This window comes from Palaemon carinicauda, chromosome 30, assembly GCF_036898095.1.
Source record: "Palaemon carinicauda isolate YSFRI2023 chromosome 30, ASM3689809v2, whole genome shotgun sequence".
Taxonomy (NCBI): Eukaryota; Metazoa; Arthropoda; class Malacostraca; order Decapoda; family Palaemonidae; genus Palaemon; species Palaemon carinicauda.
In genome coordinates, this window is record NC_090754.1 from 41,676,560 (window position 1) to 41,700,359 (window position 23,800).

At 42.9% G+C, this 23,800-nt stretch overlaps 1 protein-coding gene across 1 annotated transcript in view; it reads left to right on the top strand.

Moving 5' to 3' along the window:
- Positions 1–23,800, top strand: part of LOC137623054 (KICSTOR complex protein SZT2-like) — a 362,398-nt gene that overhangs the window by 15,208 nt on the left and 323,390 nt on the right. The window contains exons 2-7 of the mRNA XM_068353692.1: positions 5,197–5,331; positions 6,354–6,627; positions 6,996–7,174; positions 7,976–8,186; positions 16,413–16,633; positions 17,051–17,163. Coding sequence (XP_068209793.1) covers positions 5,197–5,331; positions 6,354–6,627; positions 6,996–7,174; positions 7,976–8,186; positions 16,413–16,633; positions 17,051–17,163 — 1,133 coding nt within the window. The remainder of the gene's footprint in view (positions 1–5,196; positions 5,332–6,353; positions 6,628–6,995; positions 7,175–7,975; positions 8,187–16,412; positions 16,634–17,050; positions 17,164–23,800) is intronic.

Consider the following 23,800-nt stretch of genomic DNA (forward strand, 5'->3'; position numbering starts at 1 on the left):
TTTAACCATTAGGACAGCTCTGACCCTATGCAGTCATCGGAAGACTGCTCGCCGCCTAAACAAAAGCGTAACACAGACTCCGAGAGTCTTTTTGTAGGCAAGGTTTTGCAGTCACAGACGTTACCCTCGTCTCTTACCGCAACCATTCCCGTTGATCCTGAATGGGTTGTACGGCAAGACATGCAGAATAAGCTTGCCTCCCTTATGGAAGACTATTCTGCCGATAAGTCCGTTGAGCCTAGCCGTTTATCTCATCGAGATCCTGGCCTTCAGCCACCCTAACGTTCCTTTGTGCGTCCTGTTGACGTTGGCGTAGCCAAGTCACGTCAGTCAGGTTGTTTAGAACCACACTCGATGCGGTCTCGTGTGGATTTTCAGCCACATTTGGACGTTAGGCCACTTGCTGATGCTCCTGTTGACGTTCAGGACGTTCGCCAACAATCGGAGTTGACTTGTTTTGACGCTGAGCGTCAACCTCCGCATTCTAGAGTTGTTTTGACTGCTCAGACTAGGCGGTCAAAGCAGTCTCGAGTGGACGCTGTGCGTCCTCACGCACCTGTTGTTGTTGACAGTTCACAGACTGTCAAGCAGTTACATGACGTTGCGTCCTGGTCCGCTACTAATGCACCAGTGTGTGTGCTCAGACTAGGCGGTCAAAGCAGTCTCGAGTGGACGCTGTGCGTCCTCACGCACCTGTTGTTGTTGACAGTTCACAGACTGTCAAGCAGTTACATGACGTTGCGTCCTGGTCCGCTACTAATGCACCAGTGTGTGTGGACTCTGTTTGTTAAGCATTGCCACCACGGTAGGTCTCTCCCTTGCTTGAGACTCGGCTATTGTCGGACAAGGTTCCTTCAGATGAGGAAGTTGCTGTTCCCCCTCCTACTGATATTCCCTTGAGGACTCTGTCAGACGGAGAGGAGCCTAAAGCTGCTTAGCCCCCTATGGACTTGAAATAAATCATGCTGATTTTTAAGGATCTTTGTCCGGATCTTTTTGTAACTGCTGCTCCTCGTTCGCCTAAACGTCAGAGCTTACACTAGGCCTAGCTACTTCAAAGCCGTTGTTTTATAAGCTAGTGCTCTCTCGGTCTTCTAAGAGAGCTTTACGTTTGCTAGGCGACTGGTTTATCACCAGGAGTTTGGGGGAGACAGCCTTTGCTTTCCCTACTTTTAAGCTGGCTTATAGAGCGAGAGTCTGATATGACACGAGAGAAGTTCTCGGCTTGGGAGTTCCTGCCTCTGCCCAGATAGACTTCTCAAACCTCATAGGCTCTCCCCAGCGCTCAATGTGTTCATTGTCAAGACAAACTTCATGATGAAGTCTAACAGGCTGTCTTGACAGCTTTTATGGAAGGCGACTGGATGGTCTCTCTCGACCTTCAGGAGGCATACTTCCACATTCCTATACACCCGGATTCCCAACCGTTTCTGAGGTTTGTTTACAGGAATGTGGGGTACCAGTTTCGAGCCCTGTGCTTTGGCCTTAGTCCTGCGCCTCTCGTGTTTACGAGGCTCATGAGGAATGTGGCAAAATCCCTCCATCTATCGGGGATCTGAGCCTCCCTGTACTTGGACGACTGGCTTCTCAGAGCATCGTCCAGTCTTCGCTGTCTGCAGGATCTACATTGGACGCTGAGTCTGGCCAGGGAGTTGGGACTTTTGGTCAACCTAAAAGTCCCAACTGATCCCATCCCAGATTATTCTATATTTGGGGATGGAGATTCGCAGTCAAGCCCTGCTCGAAGTCCAACTAATGCTGAAAAGAAAACGTTTATTCAGTCAGGAGTTGGAACAGTCTCGTAGGGACTCTCTCATCCCTGGAGCAGTTTGTCTCACTAGGGAGACTACCCCTTCTGCCTCTCCGGTTCCATCTAGCCTCTCACTGGAACTAGGACAAGACATTAGAGACGGTATCATTCCCAGTCTCCGAACCAGTAAAGGCTTGCCTGAAATGGTGGGACAGCAATATCAGTCTGAGAGAGGGACTATCCCTAGCAGTCAAGAACCCAAACCACGTGTTGTCCTCAGACGCGTCGGATTTGGGTTGGGGGGCGACCCTGGACGGTCGGGAATGCTCGGGTCTGTGGACCTCAAGTCAGAAGAGCTTGCACATCAACGGCAAGGAGCTATTAGCAGTCCACTTGGCCTTGATGATATTCGAAAGCTTCTTCGAAACTTAGTGGTAGAGGCAACTCAGACAACACCACAACTTTGGCGTACATCTCCAAGCAAGGAGGCACACACTCCTTCACGCTGCTCGAGATCGCAAGGGACCTTCTCTTATGGTCAAGAATTCGAGGCATCTCCCTGTTGACGAGATTCGTCTAGGGGGACTTGAACGTCTTGGCAGACTGTCTCAGTCGGAGGGGTCAGGTGATACCCACGGAATGGACCCTCCACAAGGACGTAGGCAAGTGTCTTTGGGCTACTTGGGGTCAACCCACCATAGACCTCTTTGCCTCCTCGTTGACCAAAAGGTTACCAATCTATTGCTCTCCAGTCCTAGATACAGAAGCAATCTACATAGACGCGTTTCTACTGGATTGGTCTTTTCTGGACTTATATGCATTCCCACCATTCAAGATAGTCAACAAGGTACGGCAGAAGTTCGCCTCTCACGAAGGGACAAGGTTGACGTTGGTTGCTACCCTCTGGCCCGCGAGAGAGTGGTGCACCGAGGTACTTCAATGGCTGGTAGACTTTCCAAGAAGTCTTCCTCTAACGGTAGATCTGTTACGTCAGCCCCACGTAAAGAATGTCCATCAAAGCCTCCCCGCTCTTCGTCCGACTTCCTTCAGACTATCAAAAGACTCTCAAGAGCTAGAGGCTTTTCGAAGGAGGCAGCCAGTGCGATTGCAAGAGCTAGGAGAGCTTCTACCATTAGAGTATACCAGTCGAAGTGGGAAGTCTTTCGAGACTGGTGCAAGTCAGCATCTGTGTCCTCGTCCAGTACCTCTGTAGCCCAAATCGCAGATTTTCTTTTACATCTGAGAAAGGTTCACTCCCTTTCAGCTCCCACGATTAAGGGCTACAGGAGCATGTTGGCTTCGGTCTTTCGACATAGAGGCTTAGATCTTTCCAACAATAAAGATCTCCAAGATCTCCTTAAGTCTTTCGAGACCTCTAAGGAACGTCGTTTGGCAACTCCTGGATGGAACTTAGACGTGGTCCTAAGGTTCCTCATGTCAGACAGGTTTGAGCCATTACATTCAGCCTCCCTGAAGGATCTCACCCTCAAGACACTTTTCCTAGTGTGCTTGGCTTCGGCTAAAAGGGTCAGTGAACTTCATGCCTTCAGTAAGAACATCGGCTTTTCTACAGAAAAAAGCCACTTGTTCACTTCAACTTGGTTTCCTGGCCAAAAATGAACTGCCTTCTCGTCCTTGGCCTAAATCTTTTGATATTCCTTGCTTATCAGAGATCGTAGGCAACGAACTGGAAAGAGTATTATGTCCTGTTAGAGCTCTTAAGTTCGATTTAGCTCGTACTAAGTCATTACGAGGGAAATCTGAGGCATTATGGTGCTCAGTTAAGAAACCTTCATTGCCTATGTCAAAGAATGCTTTGTCATATTTTATCAGATTTTTTTAATACGAGAAGCTCATTCTCACTTGAATGAGAAAGACCGATGTTTGCTTAAGGTTAAGACGCACGAAGTTAGAGATATAGCAACCTCCGTGGCCTTCAAGCAAAATAAATCTCTGCAAAGTATTATGGACGCGACTTTTTGGAGAAGCAAGTCAGTGTTCGCGTCATTTTACTTAAAAGATGTCCAGACTCTTTACGAGGACTGCTACACACTGGGTCCATTCGTTGCAGCGAGTGCAGTAGTGGGTGAGGGTTCTACCACTACACTTCCCTAATTCCAATATCCTTTTAATCTGTCTCTTGAAATGTTTTTAATATTGTTTTATGGGTTGTTCGGAAGGTTAAGAAGCCTTTCGCATCCTGGTTGATTTGGCGGGTGGTCAAAGTCATTTCTTGAGAGCGCCCAGATTAGGGGTTTGATGAGGTCCTGTTCTATGGGTTGCAACCCTTGATACTTCAGCTCCTGGGAGTCTTTCAGCATCCTAAGAGGATCGCTGGGCTCCGTGAGGAAGACAGACTTACAAGGCAGAGTAATCGTCTAAGTCAACTTCCTTACCAGGTACCTATATATTTTGGTTTTGTTATATTGATAACTGTCAAAATGAAAAAACTCTTAGCTTATACGCTGTAAACTTAATTAACTCTGGTCTCTACCCACCGCCTTGGGTGTGAATCAGCTATTATATATTCACCGGCTAAGTTAAATATTTAAAAATGATATTTTAATTATAAAATAAATTTTTGAATATACTTACCCGGTGAATATATAAATTAATTGACCCTCCCTTCCTCCCCAATAGAGACACAGCGGGACGAGAAGAATTGAAGGTTTTGTTTACATGCAAGAGTGGTATCTGGCCGACAGTTGGCGCTGGTGGGCACACCCGCAACCTTCATAGCGATCGCTCGCGAGTTTTTTGAGTGTGTTTTCTGTCGAGCCGCAGAGTTGCAGCTATTATATATTCACTGGGTAAGTATATTCAAAAATTTATTTTATAATTAAAATATCATTTTAGCAATACCATGTAGTATAGTAAAACCCCTCTTTATGTGACATAATAGAATCCAACTAACATTGTTTGATCCCACTTTACGTGGATCTATGAATCATAAGATAACAATTAAGCACTGTAATTCAAATGGAAGATTATTAATTTAAGTATCTTGTTTTTATTGAATGATAACAGGTTGTTAGTACTTTTTCATGCTCAAAACTCATATAGGGAACTTTTAAGTTGCTTTATATAGCAAAAATCCAACCTATGTTGAAAATCGACCTAGTTTGCATCTTCAGACCAATTAATGACCTAAGGCAGGGTATTTCTTTATTTATAGAGTTGAGTATTTTCCTTTAGAATTGAACATGTTATAGCAGCTGTTTGTCATTTGTGCTACTAAAAGGTAATAAGGCTGCTCATTCTACAGTATTTAATTGGTTTGTTATTGTATTTCGTTCAGTTTATTGCACAATTTATTTTTATATATAGTGCTGTACTATATTGTATTTACAGAATTGTTTATTCTGCACTGAAAATACGTACTCATATCTATCAAAGTATTTTGAACTAATTTAGGCTGAATAACCTAAGAAATTTTTCTTTCTCAGGGAAATGAAACTCTGGAAGCAGAGCATGTTTATATTCTTTTGAAAAAAGAGTATATGATATCAAGAAATGTACGAGCCGAGTGGTACCTGAAGCGAATAAATTCGATTATCACTGTGCCAAATAGAGATAAATTGGTAAGAAAATTTTATTTTTCATAATCAAATGGTTTTGTGGATTTTCAAATTAGGATTATTATTTCTAACTGTTTATGGTTCAGTCTGATATGTAAAGTATGGAAGGAAAATATTTCAAGGTTTTGATTCAGTATTTCAACTTTCAAGGTTACTTTAAGGACATTACTTATTAAAGTTGTTGTGGCCTATTGGAAACGTAGTTGTAAGGATTCTTTCTCATATACTGTATGTTATTTTGAAGTGAATGGTGTGTAGATGCATAAGGTTAGGTAAAAGATATTAGGTATTGTTTTAGATTTAGTTTCGTCGCGTTTATGATAATTTTGAAATTGCCTTAGTCTGCTTTGTTATTTATATCTTAAGTCTTTATATTCTCTTATGATTATTAAAAGTGGACATTACAACAACTGTATTTTGATGCCTGATGAAGTGTGGTAATTTAAGTTTTAGATTCCATAAGGAGCACTTACTAGATGAATAATAATGTTACACTTGTGTTTACAAAGACCTTTAAAAGTACATGAAAAATGATGCTCTGCACTTATATTGATGATTGACTCAACTTTAAAAAAAATGCTGCTGACTTAAATATTGCTAGAGGTTGAAAAGCTAGTTGATAACACTTTTTGGAAGAATGCTTTTACATATACTATACTGTATACATTTCTTGTGAGAATAGGAATAACTCGGGTTTCGTCTTGATTGAAGGGTTTGTGTATCTGTACCAATTGTGCCATGTCAGCTTAAGAAGCTATTTAATCTCTGATAACTTAACTGTTAAGACTTTGATTACTGAAAGTAAGACATTTGAATTTTTTAAACTTCAATACTATGGCTTCTATTGTTTAAAATGGCAAAAGTTTAATTTTTTTTTCATATAAGGAATTATGTTCATATAAGTTATTGAATATAAAAGAATGAGCATTATGCCACATAGTATTTTAAGTAGAGCTCAGATTCTTATATGAATTCATGCTCTTGTTACAAATGCTCTACTTTTGATACACGAATTCTATTTTTAGAGTGACTATGAAGGAGAGCTTGAGGTTGTGTCTGTCATACCAGTGGATGTGCCTCCAGAATGGGACTATGACACTTCCCACCTGTACAAATACAAAATCACCCAACAAACAACCCTTCACTTCCTGGCCAGGAAGTATCGTCTAGTCTTCTGCCTCGATCTCTCTCCTTCTACGTCTATAGTCGACGTGACCAAAGGCAGTGTTGTGTTAGAAGAGGTGTTTGCCACTCTGCGACAATGTCTGAAAGGGGTTGTTAGACCGTTTTATGTCCCTGGTTGGTAAAATGTTAAATTGTATTTGAAATGCATTCTGAAATTGAGAAAATTAATTCTCTTTGCACTTTGCGGAACTTTATTATAATATATTTGAATTTTTTTTTAGGGAAATGAGATAGGTTTATCTAGATGGATAATCAATTGAAATTTTGATTTTTCCAACTACAGATGATTAAGAGTACTTTTTAAAAAGCCAGATATCTTGCAATAATTTAAAATAAGAAGTATGATATTCAATTTGCAGTAAAAAGAAATAAATAGATTTATGGTGAATAGATAAAAGATATAAGAATAAATACATACATTAGAAATTAAATAATCAAAAGCATATTTATTGTTATGTCTTCTTTCATAATTTTTTTTATAGGAAGCCAGTTGTTGTTCCAGCCTAAGGTGTACCTGACTATAATAGCGCACACGCCTTTTTTCAAGTCGCAGTCTCAGCAGGTTTTAGTTCAAGGATGGCTCCTTATGCTTCACAATCTCGATGCTTTTTTGGAGAACATTCATACAAAATTAACCATGTTGGAAGCCCAGCTGGCACAGGTAGAACTTTAATACAGTATTTAGTTACTAACAGTTAACAAAATTTATTAACCCTTTTACCCCCGGGGTATTTGGAAATTTCCAACCCTTAACCCCCAGGGGGTTATTTTTTTCCCCAGCACATTTTGCAGTATATTTTTTTTCAAATTGCTCTAACAGCCTTAATTTTTGTCATAGAGAGGTCAGGTTGGTCTCATTCTCTTGGAAAATGCCTGAATTTTCTCAAAAAATTATCAAAATATATGAAAAACAAATTTTTATAGCATTTTTTTGCAAGGACGTACCGGTACGTCCATGGGGGTAAAGGGATGGCTTTTGTGAAACGTACCAGTATGTCCTTTTGGGGGTAAAAGGGTTAATTTTTCATGACATTTGTGTTGTGTAACCACTCTTGTATATATATTAACATTAGGTGATGTGTTGTAGTTTGACAAAATTTTTTCCATTCAAGATTGTGTTTTTAAGACTTATTACCTTTTTGGATAGAAATAAGTTATGAATATTTTGACCTTATGATAGTTTTGTATACGTCTGAGCAGTTAGCTATATTCCCATTGTCTTGTTTTTTATTAATGGTGATCAAAGTTTTGTTATATTTAACAATAATCTTAACCCATTGAGTATCTTTGGACTTGATTTACATCCACGATTTCTGCTCCTTCAGTGCCATATGATGTAATTTATGTCCAGTAATTACCGTTTTTTTTCATTATTTACATATGAATTTTTTAAAAATAACTAAGAAATATTACATAGCAATGGAAATTAAATGTTTATGCATTTATCTTTTGATATTTTTAGGCTACTGCTCAAACTTATGGTCAGATGGACATTGCACGAGAGAGGTCGGAAATCGCTCGAGAGAAGGTCACTGGTATGCTTTTTGATGAAAGCGTTGATTCAGGAACGACGACAGTTACAAATCCCATGGTGTCGCCTGACATTGGATTTGTTAACATGCTGCGTTACGGTATTGTGGCCCTTCAGCTTTTGCCAGAAAACAGCAGTGCAGGTAATTATGTATATATGATTAATAAATATGTGTCTGTGGCTTATCACTGTCATTTTTTGCTATAGTACTGGATATCATAATCTAATGTATGTTTCCTTTGGATGTTGTGGAGAATTATAATTTTGTTAAAGATGAGCAGGACCTTAGTCCGGGTAAGTCTCCTTGCAACAAACGGCAAAGATCAACAGGGGAGGATAAGAGCACTAACATTCAAGGGCACAGCACCCTGGCAATAACTTTGGTGCTGCAGTTCACAAACCTTCACTCTGATAATAAAGTCTTGTCCTTCCAGAGACCTAAAAACTCCACATGTGACTAAGTAATTAATTGATGGTCTACCTTAGCTTTGTCAATCTTAGGTCATCTACACTCTTAGGCTCTATTTTGAATCTGTCCTAAAGACCCAAGTGAGATGCTGGACAGGCATTTATGGTAACAGACAGAGGCAATGTAAAGGAGGAGTGATGTACCGGTATTTAAGTAAAGTTTAATAGGGATCTTCACCTTCAAAGCACTAGGTTAAAGAAGAGTACACTCGCTTATACCAACTTGCCTATACCTACAGTAGGTTACTCTCAACATCTTGGGTACAACTAGCCCATACTAAATTATAGGTTGGTTTAAAGTAAAATCTTCAAATAATGGGGGTTAAGGATACCAATGTCTACAATCTATTCTAATTTTGTCATTACAGTAAAGAAGAGCATCAGTTATTTAATAATGACTTCACTGGGCAAAATTGGTAAATAATGTGTTAACTACAATTTATGACACAAAACATTGAAAATAATAGTATGAATGAACACATGGGATTAACCCTCAAACGGAATAAATAAAATCAAAATCTTATGGTAAATGACCTATGCAGTAGGCTACTGTAAGGTCCAAACACATGGTCAGTGACCTCAGACAATTACCAGCAAATAAAGCACAATTACATTAAATTCCATGCACGCAGCCCAAAAATGTAATGCCAGAAACTTATCTTAAGGGGGAATGGCCATTGATTAAACTCAGATGTTAAAGTTTGGTGACTGTCAAAAGCTCTATATTGTACCACTTTGGATATTGAATTTTTTTATTAGTACCTTCAATATACTGTACTTTTTTTTTAATGCCATTCCAGTAAATAATAGTATAAAAGCTCTATTTTATCAAAGATATCAGAGATGTAAAAGTTATTTACTATTGAATGTTCAACTAATTTCTTCAATTGTTTCTATACAATAATGTATAAAGTTTCATTTTATTGCAACAGGAATAAATAGTGTTGTTCCAGCAAAATTTATAGATTCCGTTATTCTTTTTGTTGCTATTTTCTTAACCACTTTGATTTAATGATAATGTTTGTTCCATAAACCCATCACATATGTCATTGTCTTATTTGCAAGCGTTCCTAAGTCTCATTGACTCCATTCATGAATAATAATTAAAGAAAGATAGTCTGCTGATTGGCTGACAGCAATATATAGCATTCCTCTGGTTTCAGTAAGAGCCTTTCATATTGTTTATCTACTTGCTTGTCAGCAAATCTCGTATTAGACATTACCGGCTGATTTTACGCATATTCAGTTTTCATCTGATTTTTTGCTGTACCATTCTATTTTCCATGTGTGTCTTTAGGGACTGTTAAGATGAAAAGTAAGTCTCTTGCCTATATAAATATATAGAGCCAAGTGCATTCATTCACTCTGCTGCTAACCAGTCAGCAGATAAGCATCTTTCGGTAAATTGCGTGTATTATGATTTGGGAAGATCTTTGATTGACAGTTATATAAATGAAAGGTCTTTAATGGAAATGATTTTTTTCAATATCAAACTTACCCGATGATCATATAGCTGCATCCCTGCTGCCCGACAGAAAAAACCTACGGGCGGAATACGCCAGCGATCGCTATACAGGTGGGGGTGTACATCAACAGCGCCATCTGTCAAGTAGGTACTCAAGTACTCGATGTCAACAAAGAACCAATTTTCCCTCTGTCGTGCCACTGGCAAGACCTACTAAATACGCCGTCCCTAACTGGATTTGTTTTCACAACGATTTGGTGAAGTACACTATTCCAGTTTTGAGCTTTCGCTATGCAGGGGTTTTATCTTCATTTCAAAACTTGAACTCGTTTTGGATAGATTTTATTATGGTGACGAAGAGAGTATGGACTCTTTCACTTTTAAATGGCCGACCCTTCCCTTAGACGGAAGTGTTGGTGACGAAGAGAGTATGGACTCTCTTTCACTTTTAAATGGCCGACCCTTCCCTTAGACGGAAGTGTGTTTAGGTTTTTGGTAATTTTGCTTAACAAGTTATAGATCTATTTATTTTATATCTCTCCGCCTTTATAGGCCTCTTCGATTAACTTTCCATTTATTATAAACTTATAAAAATTAATTTTTATGTTTGTTTATATGCGACCTTTCCTAATAGTAGGCGGTCCTTACTTGGAACCGAAGTTAATTAACATTGAGCCCGTGATATCGTATTTACCTTTTAAGAATTTAATACTTTTTTAATTTTAATGTTTTATGAAAGAATTTCTTTGATAGTCTCGTACTGTTTTCAAAGATGAACTAACGTTTAGTTTAGTCTCCGCAGTTGTTGACGTTCAGAACGTTCAACATGCGCTCTATCGTTACGATAGAGAGAGAGTATTTCACGGTTTCACGTTGCAGTAAGAGTAAACCGATTCTAGCGTTTCGTTCATTCTTTCTTAGCTTAAATGGTTTAAATTCTAAATAAAGGAACTTTTTATTTGGGAAACCTTTCAGTTTTTTCCTTTAGCAAATAATATGTTTTAACGATATATAATTGGGCTCTTCTCTCAGGTTCTAAGTCAAGAGAGAAGAGAGAGAGAGATAGAGACGGAGGGAGAGAGAGGAGAATAAACGTTTCGTTCAAGCGGGTAACGTTGTTCTCGTTTTTTACTCTTCTCCCTAGTCGCTGTAGGGGAAGAAGGTAAAACGTTTCTAGAGTTTTATTCTTGTTCCCAGGCTTTATGCGGTGAGAGATTTTAAACGTAGTTTATTTGATCTAGTGTTTAGTCTCTTTTCCAGCCACTGAATTCTTTATCTTTAATTATGTTTTTCTGTTGCATTGTAAACTGTTTTCGCAATTACTACCTCTTAATGAAGGATAGGATTGCGTGTTTCAGGTAGAAATCAGTTAAAGTTTCGATTTCAGTGAAATAAGTGCAAACAGAAAATCAAAAGTGATAAAGTGATATGCGCAAAGTGTTACGGTGTTGCGTTCGAGGGTTCGTCTGTTCGTGCCAGTTGTTCACCTAGTCCGATACCTCTTACAAGCTCCCAAGCCCAGGGGAGAAGTAATGTCGAAGGACTTATGGGTTCCACAGGCCTTGATCGACGAACAGACGTTTCCCTCCGTGGTTTCGGGTGTATCTACACACGTTGCCGACGTGATCGCCCCACCCACACAAAGACGAGAGAGCCCATTTATTCCTCGTCTGCGGAAGAGGTTTCTCGTAGAAACCATGGACCAAATCTTGCAGCTTTTTAAGTGCAAGTCGGTCCCTTCCGCGCAAGTCCAACGGCCTAGGTGTAGCCACTGGGTCAGTTCGGACTCGCTGCAGTCATCCGACGACTGCACACCTCCCAAGAGAGGCAAGGTGGTACCGCAACAGGCAGTAACTCCGTCTGTTGCCGCACCAGCTGTTTTAGACCCTCAGTCACAACGGACAGTAGCTCCGTTTTTTGTAGACCCTAGTGGTCTTTACTGCAGTCTATGTAGACTCAGTTAGCTGCGGTTATGCAGGAGTTTCGTGCGGAGAAGGTTTACACTGCTCTCGTTAGCCTACAACCTGCCACGGTTGTGCGCCCAGCTCACGCTGAGGCTGCCTGCTCCCACACTCCGGCTGCGGAGAGCTCCACCTCCGATGCGCGATCGACCCTGCCAGACGCATGTTAACGTTAGCCGACGTGCGGCTCCCTCCGTTAACATGCGTGAGCTACCGCATCAGCAGTGGGAAGGTGGAGTCAAGCTGCTGTGTTTTGACGCGATGCGTTAGTTTCCGCAACCCACGGCAGTCCCCACCACGCACCACCACTCCGCTTTGGTTGTTGCCTGCTCCCACACTCCGACTGCGGAGAAGGTTGACGATGCACCCGTTGGCCTACAGCCTGCCACGGTTGTGCGCCCAGCATGGCTGCCTGCTCCCACACTCTTGTTGTGAGAGCTCCTCCACCCATGCGCAGTCGACCCTGCCAGACGCATGCTGACTCCCACAGACACACGGAGCACTCCGTTGCCGTGCGTGAGCTACCACAAGCTGCCGTGTTTTGACACGGTGTGTCAGCCTCCGCAACCCACTGTGGTTACCGCCACTCGCCCGCAGCAGACTAGTCAGTCAGGAGTTGAGGCTTCCCCACACAGCTTTGGTTGTTGCCAGCTCACAGACTGTCAAGCAGTTACATGACGTTGCCTTCTGGTCTGCTACTAATGCACCAGTGCTGTATGTCCTCACGCACCTGTTGTGGTTGACAGTTCAGTTTTTGACAGTTCACAGACTGTCAAGCAGTTACTTAACGTTGCCTTCTGGTCTGCTGCTTATGCACCAGTGAAACCCTCACTGAGATAACCTAGCTTTTCTCGGACATGGTTCCTGTAGATGAGAAAGTGCTGTTCTCCCTCCTTCTGATATTCCCTTGAGGACTCTGTCATTTGGAGAGGAACCTTAAGCTGCTTAGCCTCCTATGGACTTTATTAAAGCATAACATGCTTCCAGGGATGGTAAATGGTTCCGCTTCAGTCGCTAACCCCGTCTGTTGCCACACCTGCTCCCATAGACCCTAATGGGCTTTGTTGCAAGACATGCAGTCCAAGCTTAGTCCTTGATAGAGGATTTTTTACGGAGAAGAACCTTCTAGCCAACAACCTTCCTACCGGTTGGTTGTACGCCCTGTTGACGCTGAGGTATCCTACTCACGTCCGCCAGTTGAGATGGTTCCTCCACCGGTGCGACCCAGTGTGGGTTGCCAGTCGCACGGTGACGTTAAGCGACTCTCGGAGGTGGTTGTGGACGTTCAGTGTGTCACTAGGAAGACGTTCAACAACCAGCAGAGGTGACTTGTTGTGACGCAGTGCGGCAACCTCAGCAACCCGGTAGGGGGTTGTCTGCACAACCCAGACAGTCTAGACAGTTTCGGGTTGTCGCTGTACTTCCTCGCGTCCCCATGGTTGACAGTTCACAGACTGTGCAGCAGTACCATGATCTTGTGTCCGGCTCCGTCACGCATCCACCAGTGCGACCGGATTCAGCGAGTCAGACGTTGCCCACTCCGTTGCCGTTTCCTCATCAGTTTCGGATGAGGAACCCTCTGATGAGGACATGGCTGAACAAGACGATCAACCCCCAGCCCTGCTATCCATCCAGAAGATGCTGAAGAAGGAACACGGCCCTGTCAGGCTGTGGATGAGTCTGGTTAGGACACTGTCATCCGTGGTTCAATTGGTGTCACTTGGAAGACTACACCTCCGTCCTCTTCTATATCATCTAGCTCTTCACTGGAAAAGGACAAGACGCTAGAAGCGGTCTCGATCCCGGTTTCCGGAAAGATAAGTCTGGTCTGACTTGGTGAAAGGACTTTATCAACCTTTGTAAGGGTCTTCCCCTGACTGTTCAGACTCCCAACCACGTTCTCTTCTCAGACGCATCGGACGTAGGCTGGGGTGCGACCTTAGGCGGTAGGGAATGCTCGGGATTATGGAACTCGAGTCAAAGGACAATGCATTTCAACTGCAAGAAGCTTCTGGCAGTACGTCTGACCTGGGAAGCTTCAGGTCTCTCCTTCAAGGCAAAGTGGTGGAGGTGAACACGGTCAACTCCCTGCTTTGATGTACATCTCCTAGCAAGGAGGGACCTACTCTCTGACATGGTACGAGTTCGCAAGTGACCTCCTCTCCTGTTCAACAGGTCTAGACATTTCACTAGTAACGAGTTTCATCCAAGGCAACTTGAATGTCTAAGCAGATTGTCTCAGTAGGAAGGGACAAAAATTCCAACATATTGGACCCTCCACAAGGATGTATGCAAGAGACTTTGGGTCACCTGGGGCCAGCCAACCATAGATCTCTTCGCAACCTCGATGTCCAAGAGGCTCCCAATACTTTGCTCACCTATCCCGGACCCAGCAGTAGTTCTTATAGATGCCTTTCTACTAGATTGGTCTCATCTAGATCTATATGCATTCCCTCCGTTCTAGATTGTCAACAAGGTACTGCAGAAGTTCGCCTCTCACGAAGGGACAAAGTTGACGCTAGTTGCTTCCCTCTGGCCCGCGAGAGAATAACTTACCGAGGTACTTCGATGGCTAGTAGACGTTCCCAGAACACTTCCCCTAAGGGTGGACCTGCTACGTCTGCCAAGCGTAAGAAGGTACTCCAAGGCCTCCACGCTCTTCGTCTGACTGCCTTCAGAATATCGAAAGACTCTCGAGAACTAGAGGTTTTTCGAAGGAGGCAACCAGAGCGATTGCTAGAGCAAGGAGAACATCCACCCTTAGAGTCTACCAATCGAAGTGGGAAATCTTCCGAAACTGGTGCAAGTCAGTATCCGTATCCTCGACCAGTACCTCTGTAACTCAAATAGCTGACTTCCTCTTATATCTGAGGAAAGAGCGATCTCTTTCAGCTCCCACTATCAAGGGTTACAGAAGCATGTTGGCATCAGTCTTCCGTCACAGAGGCTTAGATCTTTCCAACAATAAAGATCTACAGGACCTCCTTAAGTCTTTTGAGACCACGAAGGAGCGTCGTTTGGTTACACCTGGTTGGAATTTAGACGTGGTTCTAAGATTCCTTATGTCAGACAGGTTCGAACCACTTCAATCAGCCTCCCTGAAAGATCTCACCTTTAAGACTCTTTTCCTGATATGCTTAACCACAGCTAAAAGAGTCAGTGAGATTCATGCCTTCAGCAAGAACATCGGATTCTCATCCGAAACGGCTACATGTTCTACATTTTGGTTTTCTAGCCAAACACGAGCTGCCTTCTCGGCCTTGACCAATATCGTTCGGTATTCTAAACTTATCGTATGGTTGGAAATGAACTAGAAAGAGTATTATGTCCTGTAAGAGCTCTTTAGTTCTATTTTAAAAACCTTTACGAGGCCCTTCTGAAGCTTTATGGTGTTCAGTTAAGAATCCATCTTTGCCTATGTCAGAGAATTCTTTATCCTATTTTATCAGACTGTTAATACGAGAAGCTCATTCCCTTCTGAATGAGGAAGACCAAGCTTGGCTGAAGGTAAGGACACACGAAGTTAGAGCTGTCACAACTTCCGTGGCCTTTAAACAAAATAGATCTCTGCAAAATATATTCGACGCAACCTATTGGAAAAGCAAATCGGTGTTCGCGTCTTTTATCTTAAGAATGTCCAGTCTCTTTACGAGAACTGCTACACTCTGGGACCATTCGTAGCAACGAGTGCAGTAGTGGTGGGGGCTCCACCACTACAATTCCCTAATTCCAGAACCTTTTTAATCTTTCTCTTGAAATATTTTTGGGTTGTCCGGAAGGCTAAGAAGCCTTTCGCATCCTACTTGATTTGGCGGGTGGTCAAAATCATTTCTTGAGAAGCGCCTAGATTAGAGGTTTTGATGAGGACCTTTAGTATGGGTTGCAACCCTTCATACTTTAGCTCCTAGGAGTCGCTCAGCATCCTATGAGGATCGCGAGGCTCAGTAAGGAAGACGTACTTAAAAAGGCAGAGTAATTGTTCAAGTCGTCTTCCTTACCAGGTACTTATTTATTTTATGCTTGTTATTTTGAATAACTGCTAAAATGAAATACGGAATACTTAGCTCATAATGTCAACTTGTAATGCTGGTCTCTACCCACCTCCCTGGGTGTGAATCAGCTATATGATCATCGGGTAAGTTTGATATTGAAAAATGTTATTTTCCTTAGTAAAATAAATTTTTGAATATACTTACCCGATGATCATAAATTAAAGGACCCACCCTTCCTCCCCAATAGAGAACCAGTGGGACAGAGGAGAAAATTGGTTCTTTGTTGACATCGAGTACTTGAGTACCTACTTGACAGATGGCGCTGTTGATGTACACCCCCACCTGTATAGCGATCGCTGGCGTATTCCGCCCGTAGGTTTTTTCTGTCGGGCAGCAGGGATGCAGCTATATGATCATCGGGTAAGTATATTCAAAAATTTATTTTACTAAGGAAAATAACATTTTAAAATTACATTTTCTAGGTATTGTTGTTATAACTGATGGGGTGATTAGCCTTCCTGATGCCACCATGTTCGACTCGCTTCTTGTCCAGTTGAGAAACCAAACCATTGCCTGCAGTTTTCTCCAGCTCGGTTCTGTTTACCATCCACAGGCATCCCTGGGATTTGTGCCTTTTTCTGACCTTATGCACTTTTTGGCTATGGCAACTTGTGGGGCATATATGTCAACTTTACCTCCCATAGTAAGTAAAGTGTAATACTACAAATATAAAATACTTTACATTTAAAATATTAATAAGGTTGTTTACAAATGTTACCGTATTTCTGTGTAATGTACCATTAAAAATGGTGGTCTCTCAATGTCAAGTTTATGTTGCTGTGCTTTGTTTGCAGTGGCCTTACAACAATTTTGTGTGGTCTGAAATTTTTGACCAATATGAACTAGTACAAAACTGTTAGTTTAGTTGTATCAGGAAATTTTGAGTGCTTTGACATCTAATAGATATTTTGAATGAGTGATTGTATTTTGGGTCTCGTGCTTTTTTAGTAACATTCCTCTAGGTTACTTATATCATTGACTGAACTTTAATGGTTGCAACATCAATTGTGGAATAACTGTATTGAAGTTGAAAAATTTTCAGTTATTTTTATCTTTACAGGAAGATGATTATCAATATGACATGAATGAGTACCACAAGTCTCTTCTCTTGTGGGGTTTCCAGAACTTCATTCATGGAATCAGTCTAGAGAATGGATATTATGCAACCAGCAGGTAAAGACATTTTTCTTTTAAGTTTTGTTTTCTGACAAGTGCATATGGAGATGTAGTTACTGTATTTTGAGTGTTGGGGGTGAGGTATTAATATTGATTTATTACATTTTTTTTTTCAATATCAAACTTACCCGATGATCATATATAGCTGCATCCCTGCTGCCCGACAGAAAAAACCTACGGGCGGAATACGCCAGCGATCGCTATACAGGTGGGGGTGTACATCAACAGCGCCATCTGTCAAGTAGGTACTCAAGTACTCGATGTCAACAAAGAACCAATTTTCCCTCTGTCGTGCCACTGGCAAGACCTACTAAATACGCCGTCCCTAACTGGATTTGTTTTCACAACGATTTGGTGAAGTACACTATTCCAGTTTTGAGCTTTCGCTATGCAGGGGTTTTATCTTCATTTCAAAACTTGAACTCGTTTTGGATAGATTTTATTATGGTGACGAAGAGAGTATGGACTCTCTTTCACTTTTAAATGGCCGACCCTTCCCTTAGACGGAAGTGTTGGTGACGAAGAGAGTATGGACTCTCTCTCACTTTTAAATGGCCGACCCTTCCCTTAGACGGAAGTGTGTTTAGGTTTTTGGTAATTTTGCTTAACAAGTTATAGATCTATTTATTTTATATCTCTCCGCCTTTATAGGCCTCTTCGATTAACTTTCCATTTATTATAAACTTATAAAAATTAATTTTTATGTTTGTTTATATGCGACCTTTCCTAATAGTAGGCGGTCCTTACTTGGAACCGAAGTTAATTAACATTGAGCCCGTGATATCGTATTTACCTTTTAAGAATTTAATACTTTTTTAATTCTAATGTTTTATGAAAGAATTTCTTTGATAGTCTCGTACTGTTTTCAAAGATGAACTAACGTTTAGTTTAGTCTCCGCAGTTGTTGACGTTCAGAACGTTCAACATGCGCTCTATCGTTACGATAGAGAGAGAGTATTTCACGGTTTCACGTTGCAGTAAGAGTAAACCGATTCTAGCGTTTCGTTCATTCTTTCTTAGCTTAAATGGTTTAAATTCTAAATAAAGGAACTTTTTATTTGGGAAACCTTTCAGTTTTTTCCTTTAGCAAATAATATGTTTTAACGATATATAATTGGGTTCTTCTCTCAGGTTCTAAGTCAAGAGAGAAGAGAGAGAGAGATAGAGACGGAGGGAGAGAGAGGAGAATAAACGTTTCGTTCAAGCGGGTAACGTTGTTCTCGTTTTTTACTCTTCTCCCTAGTCGCTGTAGGGGAAGAAGGTAAAACGTTTCTAGAGTTTTATTCTTGTTCCCAGGCTTTATGCGGTGAGAGATTTTAAACGTAGTTTATTTGATCTAGTGTTTAGTCTCTTTTCCAGCCACTGAATTCTTTATCTTTAATTATGTTTTTCTGTTGCATTGTAAACTGTTTTCGCAATTACTACCTCTTAATGAAGGATAGGATTGCGTGTTTCAGGTAGAAATCAGTTAAAGTTTCGATTTCAGTGAAATAAGTGCAAACAAAAAATCAAAAGTGATAAAGTGATATGCGCAAAGTGTTACAGTGTTGCGTTCGAGGGTTCGTCTGTTCGTGCCAGTTGTTCACCTAGTCCGATACCTCTTACAAGCTCCCAAGCCCAGGGGAGAAGTAATGTCGAAGGACTTATGGGTTCCACAGGCCTTGATCGACGAACAGACGTTTCCCTCCGTGGTTTCGGGTGTATCTACACACGTTGCCGACGTGATCGCCCCACCCACACAAAGACGAGAGAGCCCATTTATTCCTCGTCTGCGGAAGAGGTTTCTCGTAGAAACCATGGACCAAATCTTGCAGCTTTTTAATTGCAAGTCGGTCCCTTCCGCGCAAGTCCAACGGCCTAGGTGTAGCCACTGGGTCAGTTCGGACTCGCTGCAGTCATCCGACGACTGCACACCTCCCAAGAGAGGCAAGGTGGTACCGCAACAGGCAGTAACTCCGTCTGTTGCCGCACCAGCTGTTTTAGACCCTCAGTCACAACGGACAGTAGCTCCGTTTGTTGCCGGTTTTTGTAGACCCTAGTGGTCTTTACTGCAGTCTATGTAGACTCAGTTAGCTGCGGTTATGCAGGAGTTTCGTGCGGAGAAGGTTTACACTGCTCTCGTTAGCCTACAACCTGCCACGGTTGTGCGCCCAGCTCACGCTGAGGCTGCCTGCTCCCACACTCCGGCTGCGGAGAGCTCCATCTCCGATGCGCGATCGACCCTGCCAGACGCATGTTAACGTTAGCCGACGTGCGGCTCCCTCCGTTAACATGCGTGAGCTACCGCATCAGCAGTGGGAAGGTGGAGTCAAGCTGCCGTGTTTTGACGCGATGCGTTAGTTTCCGCAACCCACGGCAGTCCCCACCACGCACCACCACTCCGCTTTGGTTGTTGCCTGCTCCCACACTCCGACTGCGGAGAAGGTTGACGATGCACCCGTTGGCCTACAGCCTGCCACGGTTGTGCGCCCAGCATGGCTGCCTGCTCCCACACTCTTGTTGGGAGAGCTCCTCCACCCATGCGCAGTCAACCCTGCCAGACGCATGCTGACTCCCACAGACACACGGAGCACTCCGTTGCCGTGCGTGAGCTACCACAAGCTGCCGTGTTTTGACACGGTGTGTCAGCCTCCGCAACCCACTGTGGTTACCGCCACTCGCCCGCAGCAGACTAGTCAGTCAGGAGTTGAGGCTTCCCCACACAGCTTTGGTTGTTGCCAGCTCACAGACTGTCAAGCAGTTACATGACGTTGCCTTCTGGTCTGCTACTAATGCACCAGTGCTGTATGTCCTCACGCACCTGTTGTGGTTGACAGTTCAGTTTTTGACAGTTCACAGACTGTCAAGCAGTTACTTAACGTTGCCTTCTGGTCTGCTGCTTATGCACCAGTGAAACCCTCACTGAGATAACCTAGCTTTTCTCGGACATGGTTCCTGTAGATGAGAAAGTGCTGTTCTCCCTCCTTCTGATATTCCCTTGAGGACTCTGTCATTTGGAGAGGAACCTTAAGCTGCTTAGCCTCCTATGGACTTTATTAAAGCATAACATGCTTCCAGGGATGGTAAATGGTCCCGCTTCAGTCGCTAACCCCGTCTGTTGCCACACCTGCTCCCATAGACCCTAATGGGCTTTGTTGCAAGACATGCAGTCCAAGCTTAGTCCTTGATAGAGGATTTTTTACGGAGAAGAACCTTCTAGCCAACAACCTTCCTACCGGTTGGTTGTACGCCCTGTTGACGCTGAGGTATCCTACTCACGTCCGCCAGTTGAGATGGTTCCTCCACCGGTGCGACCCAGTGTGGGTTGCCAGTCGCACGTTGACGTTAAGCGACTCTCGGAGGTGGTTGTGGACGTTCAGTGTGTCACTAGGAAGACGTTCAACAACCAGCAGAGGTGACTTGTTGTGACGCAGTGCGGCAACCTCAGCAACCCGGTAGGGGGTTGTCTGCACAACCCAGACAGTCTAGACAGTTTCGGGTTGTCGCTGTACTTCCTCGCGTCCCCATGGTTGACAGTTCACAGACTGTGCAGCAGTACCATGATCTTGTGTCCGGCTCCGTCACGCATCCACCAGTGCGACCGGATTCAGCGAGTCAGACGTTGCCCACTCCGTTGCCGTTTCCTCATCAGTTTCGGATGAGGAACCCTCTGATGAGGACATGGCTGAACAAGACGATCAACCCCCAGCCCTGCTATCCATCCAGAAGATGCTGAAGAAGGAACACGGCCCTGTCAGGCTGTGGATGAGTCTGGTTAGGACACTGTCATCCGTGGTTCAATTGGTGTCACTTGGAAGACTACACCTCCGTCCTCTTCGGTATCATCTAGCTCTTCACTGGAAAAGGACAAGACGCTAGAAGCGGTCTCGATCCCGGTTTCCGGAAAGATAAGTCTGGTCTGACTTGATGAAAGGACTTTATCAACCTTTGTAAGGGTCTTCCCCTGACTGTTCAGACTCCCAACCACGTTCTCTTCTCAGACGCATCGGACGTAGGCTGGGGTGCGACCTTAGGCGGTAGGGAATGCTCGGGATTATGGAACTCGAGTCAAAGGACAATGCATTTCAACTGCAAGAAGCTTCTGGCAGTACGTCTGACCTGGGAAGCTTCAGGTCTCTCCTTCAAGGCAAAGTGGTGGAGGTGAACACGGTCAACTCCCTGCTTTGATGTACATCTCCTAGCAAGGAGGGACCTACTCTCTGACATGGTACGAGTTCGCAAGTGACCTCCTTTCCTGTTCAACAGGTCTAGACTTTTCACTAGTAACGAGTTTCATCCAAGGCAACTTGAATGTCTAAGCAGATTGTCTCAGTAGGAAGGGACAATAATTCCAACATATTGGACCCTCCACAAGGATGTATGCAAGAGACTTTGGGTCACCTGGGGCCAGCCAACCATAGATCTCTTCGCAACCTCGATTTCCAAGAGGCTCCCAATACTTTGCTCACCTATCCCGGACCCAGCAGTAGTTCTTATAGATGCCTTTCTACTAGATTGGTCTCATCTAGATCTATATGCTTTCCCTCCGTTCTAGATTGTCAACAAGGTACTGCAGAAGTTCGCCTCTCACGAAGGGACAAAGTTGACGCTAGTTGCTTCCCTCTGGCCCGCGAGAGAATAACTTACCGAGGTACTTCGATGGCTAGTAGACGTTCCCAGAACACTTCCCCTAAGGGTGGACCTGCTACGTCTGCCACACGTAAGAAGGTACTCCAAGGCCTCCACGCTCTTCGTCTGACTGCCTTCAGAATATCGAAAGACTCTCGAGAACTAGAGGTTTTTCGAAGGAGGCAACCAGAGCGATTGCTAGAGCAAGGAGAACATCCACCCTTAGAGTCTACCAATCGAAGTGGGAAATCTTCCGAAACTGGTGCAAGTCAGTATCCGTATCCTCGACCAGTACCTCTGTAACTCAAATAGCTGACTTCCTCTTATATCTGAGGAAAGAGCGATCTCTTTCAGCTCCCACTATCAAGGGTTACAGAAGCATGTTGGCATCAGTCTTCCGTCACAGAGGCTTAGATCTTTCCAACAATAAAGATCTACAGGACCTCCTTAAATCTTTTGAGACCACGAAGGAGCGTCGTTTGGTTACACCTGGTTGGAATTTAGACGTGGTTCTAAGATTCCTTATGTCAGACAGGTTCGAACCACTTCAATCAGCCTCCCTGAAAGATCTCACCTTTAAGACTCTTTTCCTGATATGCTTAACCACAGCTAAAAGAGTCAGTGAGATTCATGCCTTCAGCAAGAACATCGGATTCTCATCCGAAACGGCTACATGTTCTACATTTTGGTTTTCTAGCCAAACACGAGCTGCCTTCTCGGCCTTGACCAATATCGTTCGGTATTCCAAACTTATCGTATGGTTGGAAATGAACTAGAAAGAGTATTATGTCCTGTAAGAGCTCTTTAGTTCTATTTTAAAAACCTTTACGAGGCCCGTCTGAAGCTTTATGGTGTTCAGTTAAGAATCCATCTTTGCCTATGTCAGAGAATTCTTTATCCTATTTTATCAGACTGTTAATACGAGAAGCTCATTCCCTTCTGAATGAGGAAGACCAAGCTTGGCTGAAGGTAAGGACACACGAAGTTAGAGCTGTCACAACTTCCGTGGCCTTTAAACAAAATAGATCTCTGCAAAATATATTCGACGCAACCTATTGGAAAAGCAAATCGGTGTTCGCGTCTTTTATCTTAAGAATGTCCAGTCTCTTTACGAGAACTGCTACACTCTGGGACCATTCGTAGCAACGAGTGCAGTAGTGGTGGGGGCTCCACCACTACAATTCCCTAATTCCAGAACCTTTTTAATCTTTCTCTTGAAATATTTTTGGGTTGTCCGGAAGGCTAAGAAGCCTTTCGCATCCTACTTGATTTGGCGGGTGGTCAAAATCATTTCTTGAGAAGCGCCTAGATTAGAGGTTTTGATGAGGACCTTTAGTATGGGTTGCAACCCTTCATACTTCAGCTCCTAGGAGTTGTTCAAGTCGTCTTCCTTACCAGGTACTTATTTATTTTATGCTTGTTATTTTGAATAACTGCTAAAATGAAATACTGAATACTTAGCTCATAATGTCAACTTGTAATGCTGGTCTCTACCCACCCCCCTGGGTGTGAATCAGCTATATGATCATCGGGTAAGTTTGATATTGAAAAATGTTATTTTCCTTAATAAAATAAATTTTTGAATATACTTACCCGATGATCATAAATTAAAGGACCCACCCTTCCTCCCCAATAGAGAACCAGTGGGACAGAGGAGAAAATTGGTTCTTTGTTGACATCGAGTACTTGAGTACCTACTTGACAGATGGCGCTGTTGATGTACACCCCCACCTGTATAGCGATCGTTGGCGTATTCCGCCCGTAGGTTTTTTCTGTCGGGCAGCAGGGATGCAGCTATATATGATCATCGGGTAAGTATATTCAAAAATTTATTTTACTAAGGAAAATAACATTTTTATATAAATATTGCTTTTTTTATACATTTCTCAATTGAAGGTTTAGGAGCCCTCACTCTATTTATTTTGCATCTCAGACTGTGATAAGCTATAGGTATTAACTGTGTCAGGTGAAACATTACTTTTTTTCCCCTTATAATGATTTATTGCCATCAAAGAACCTTTCATGG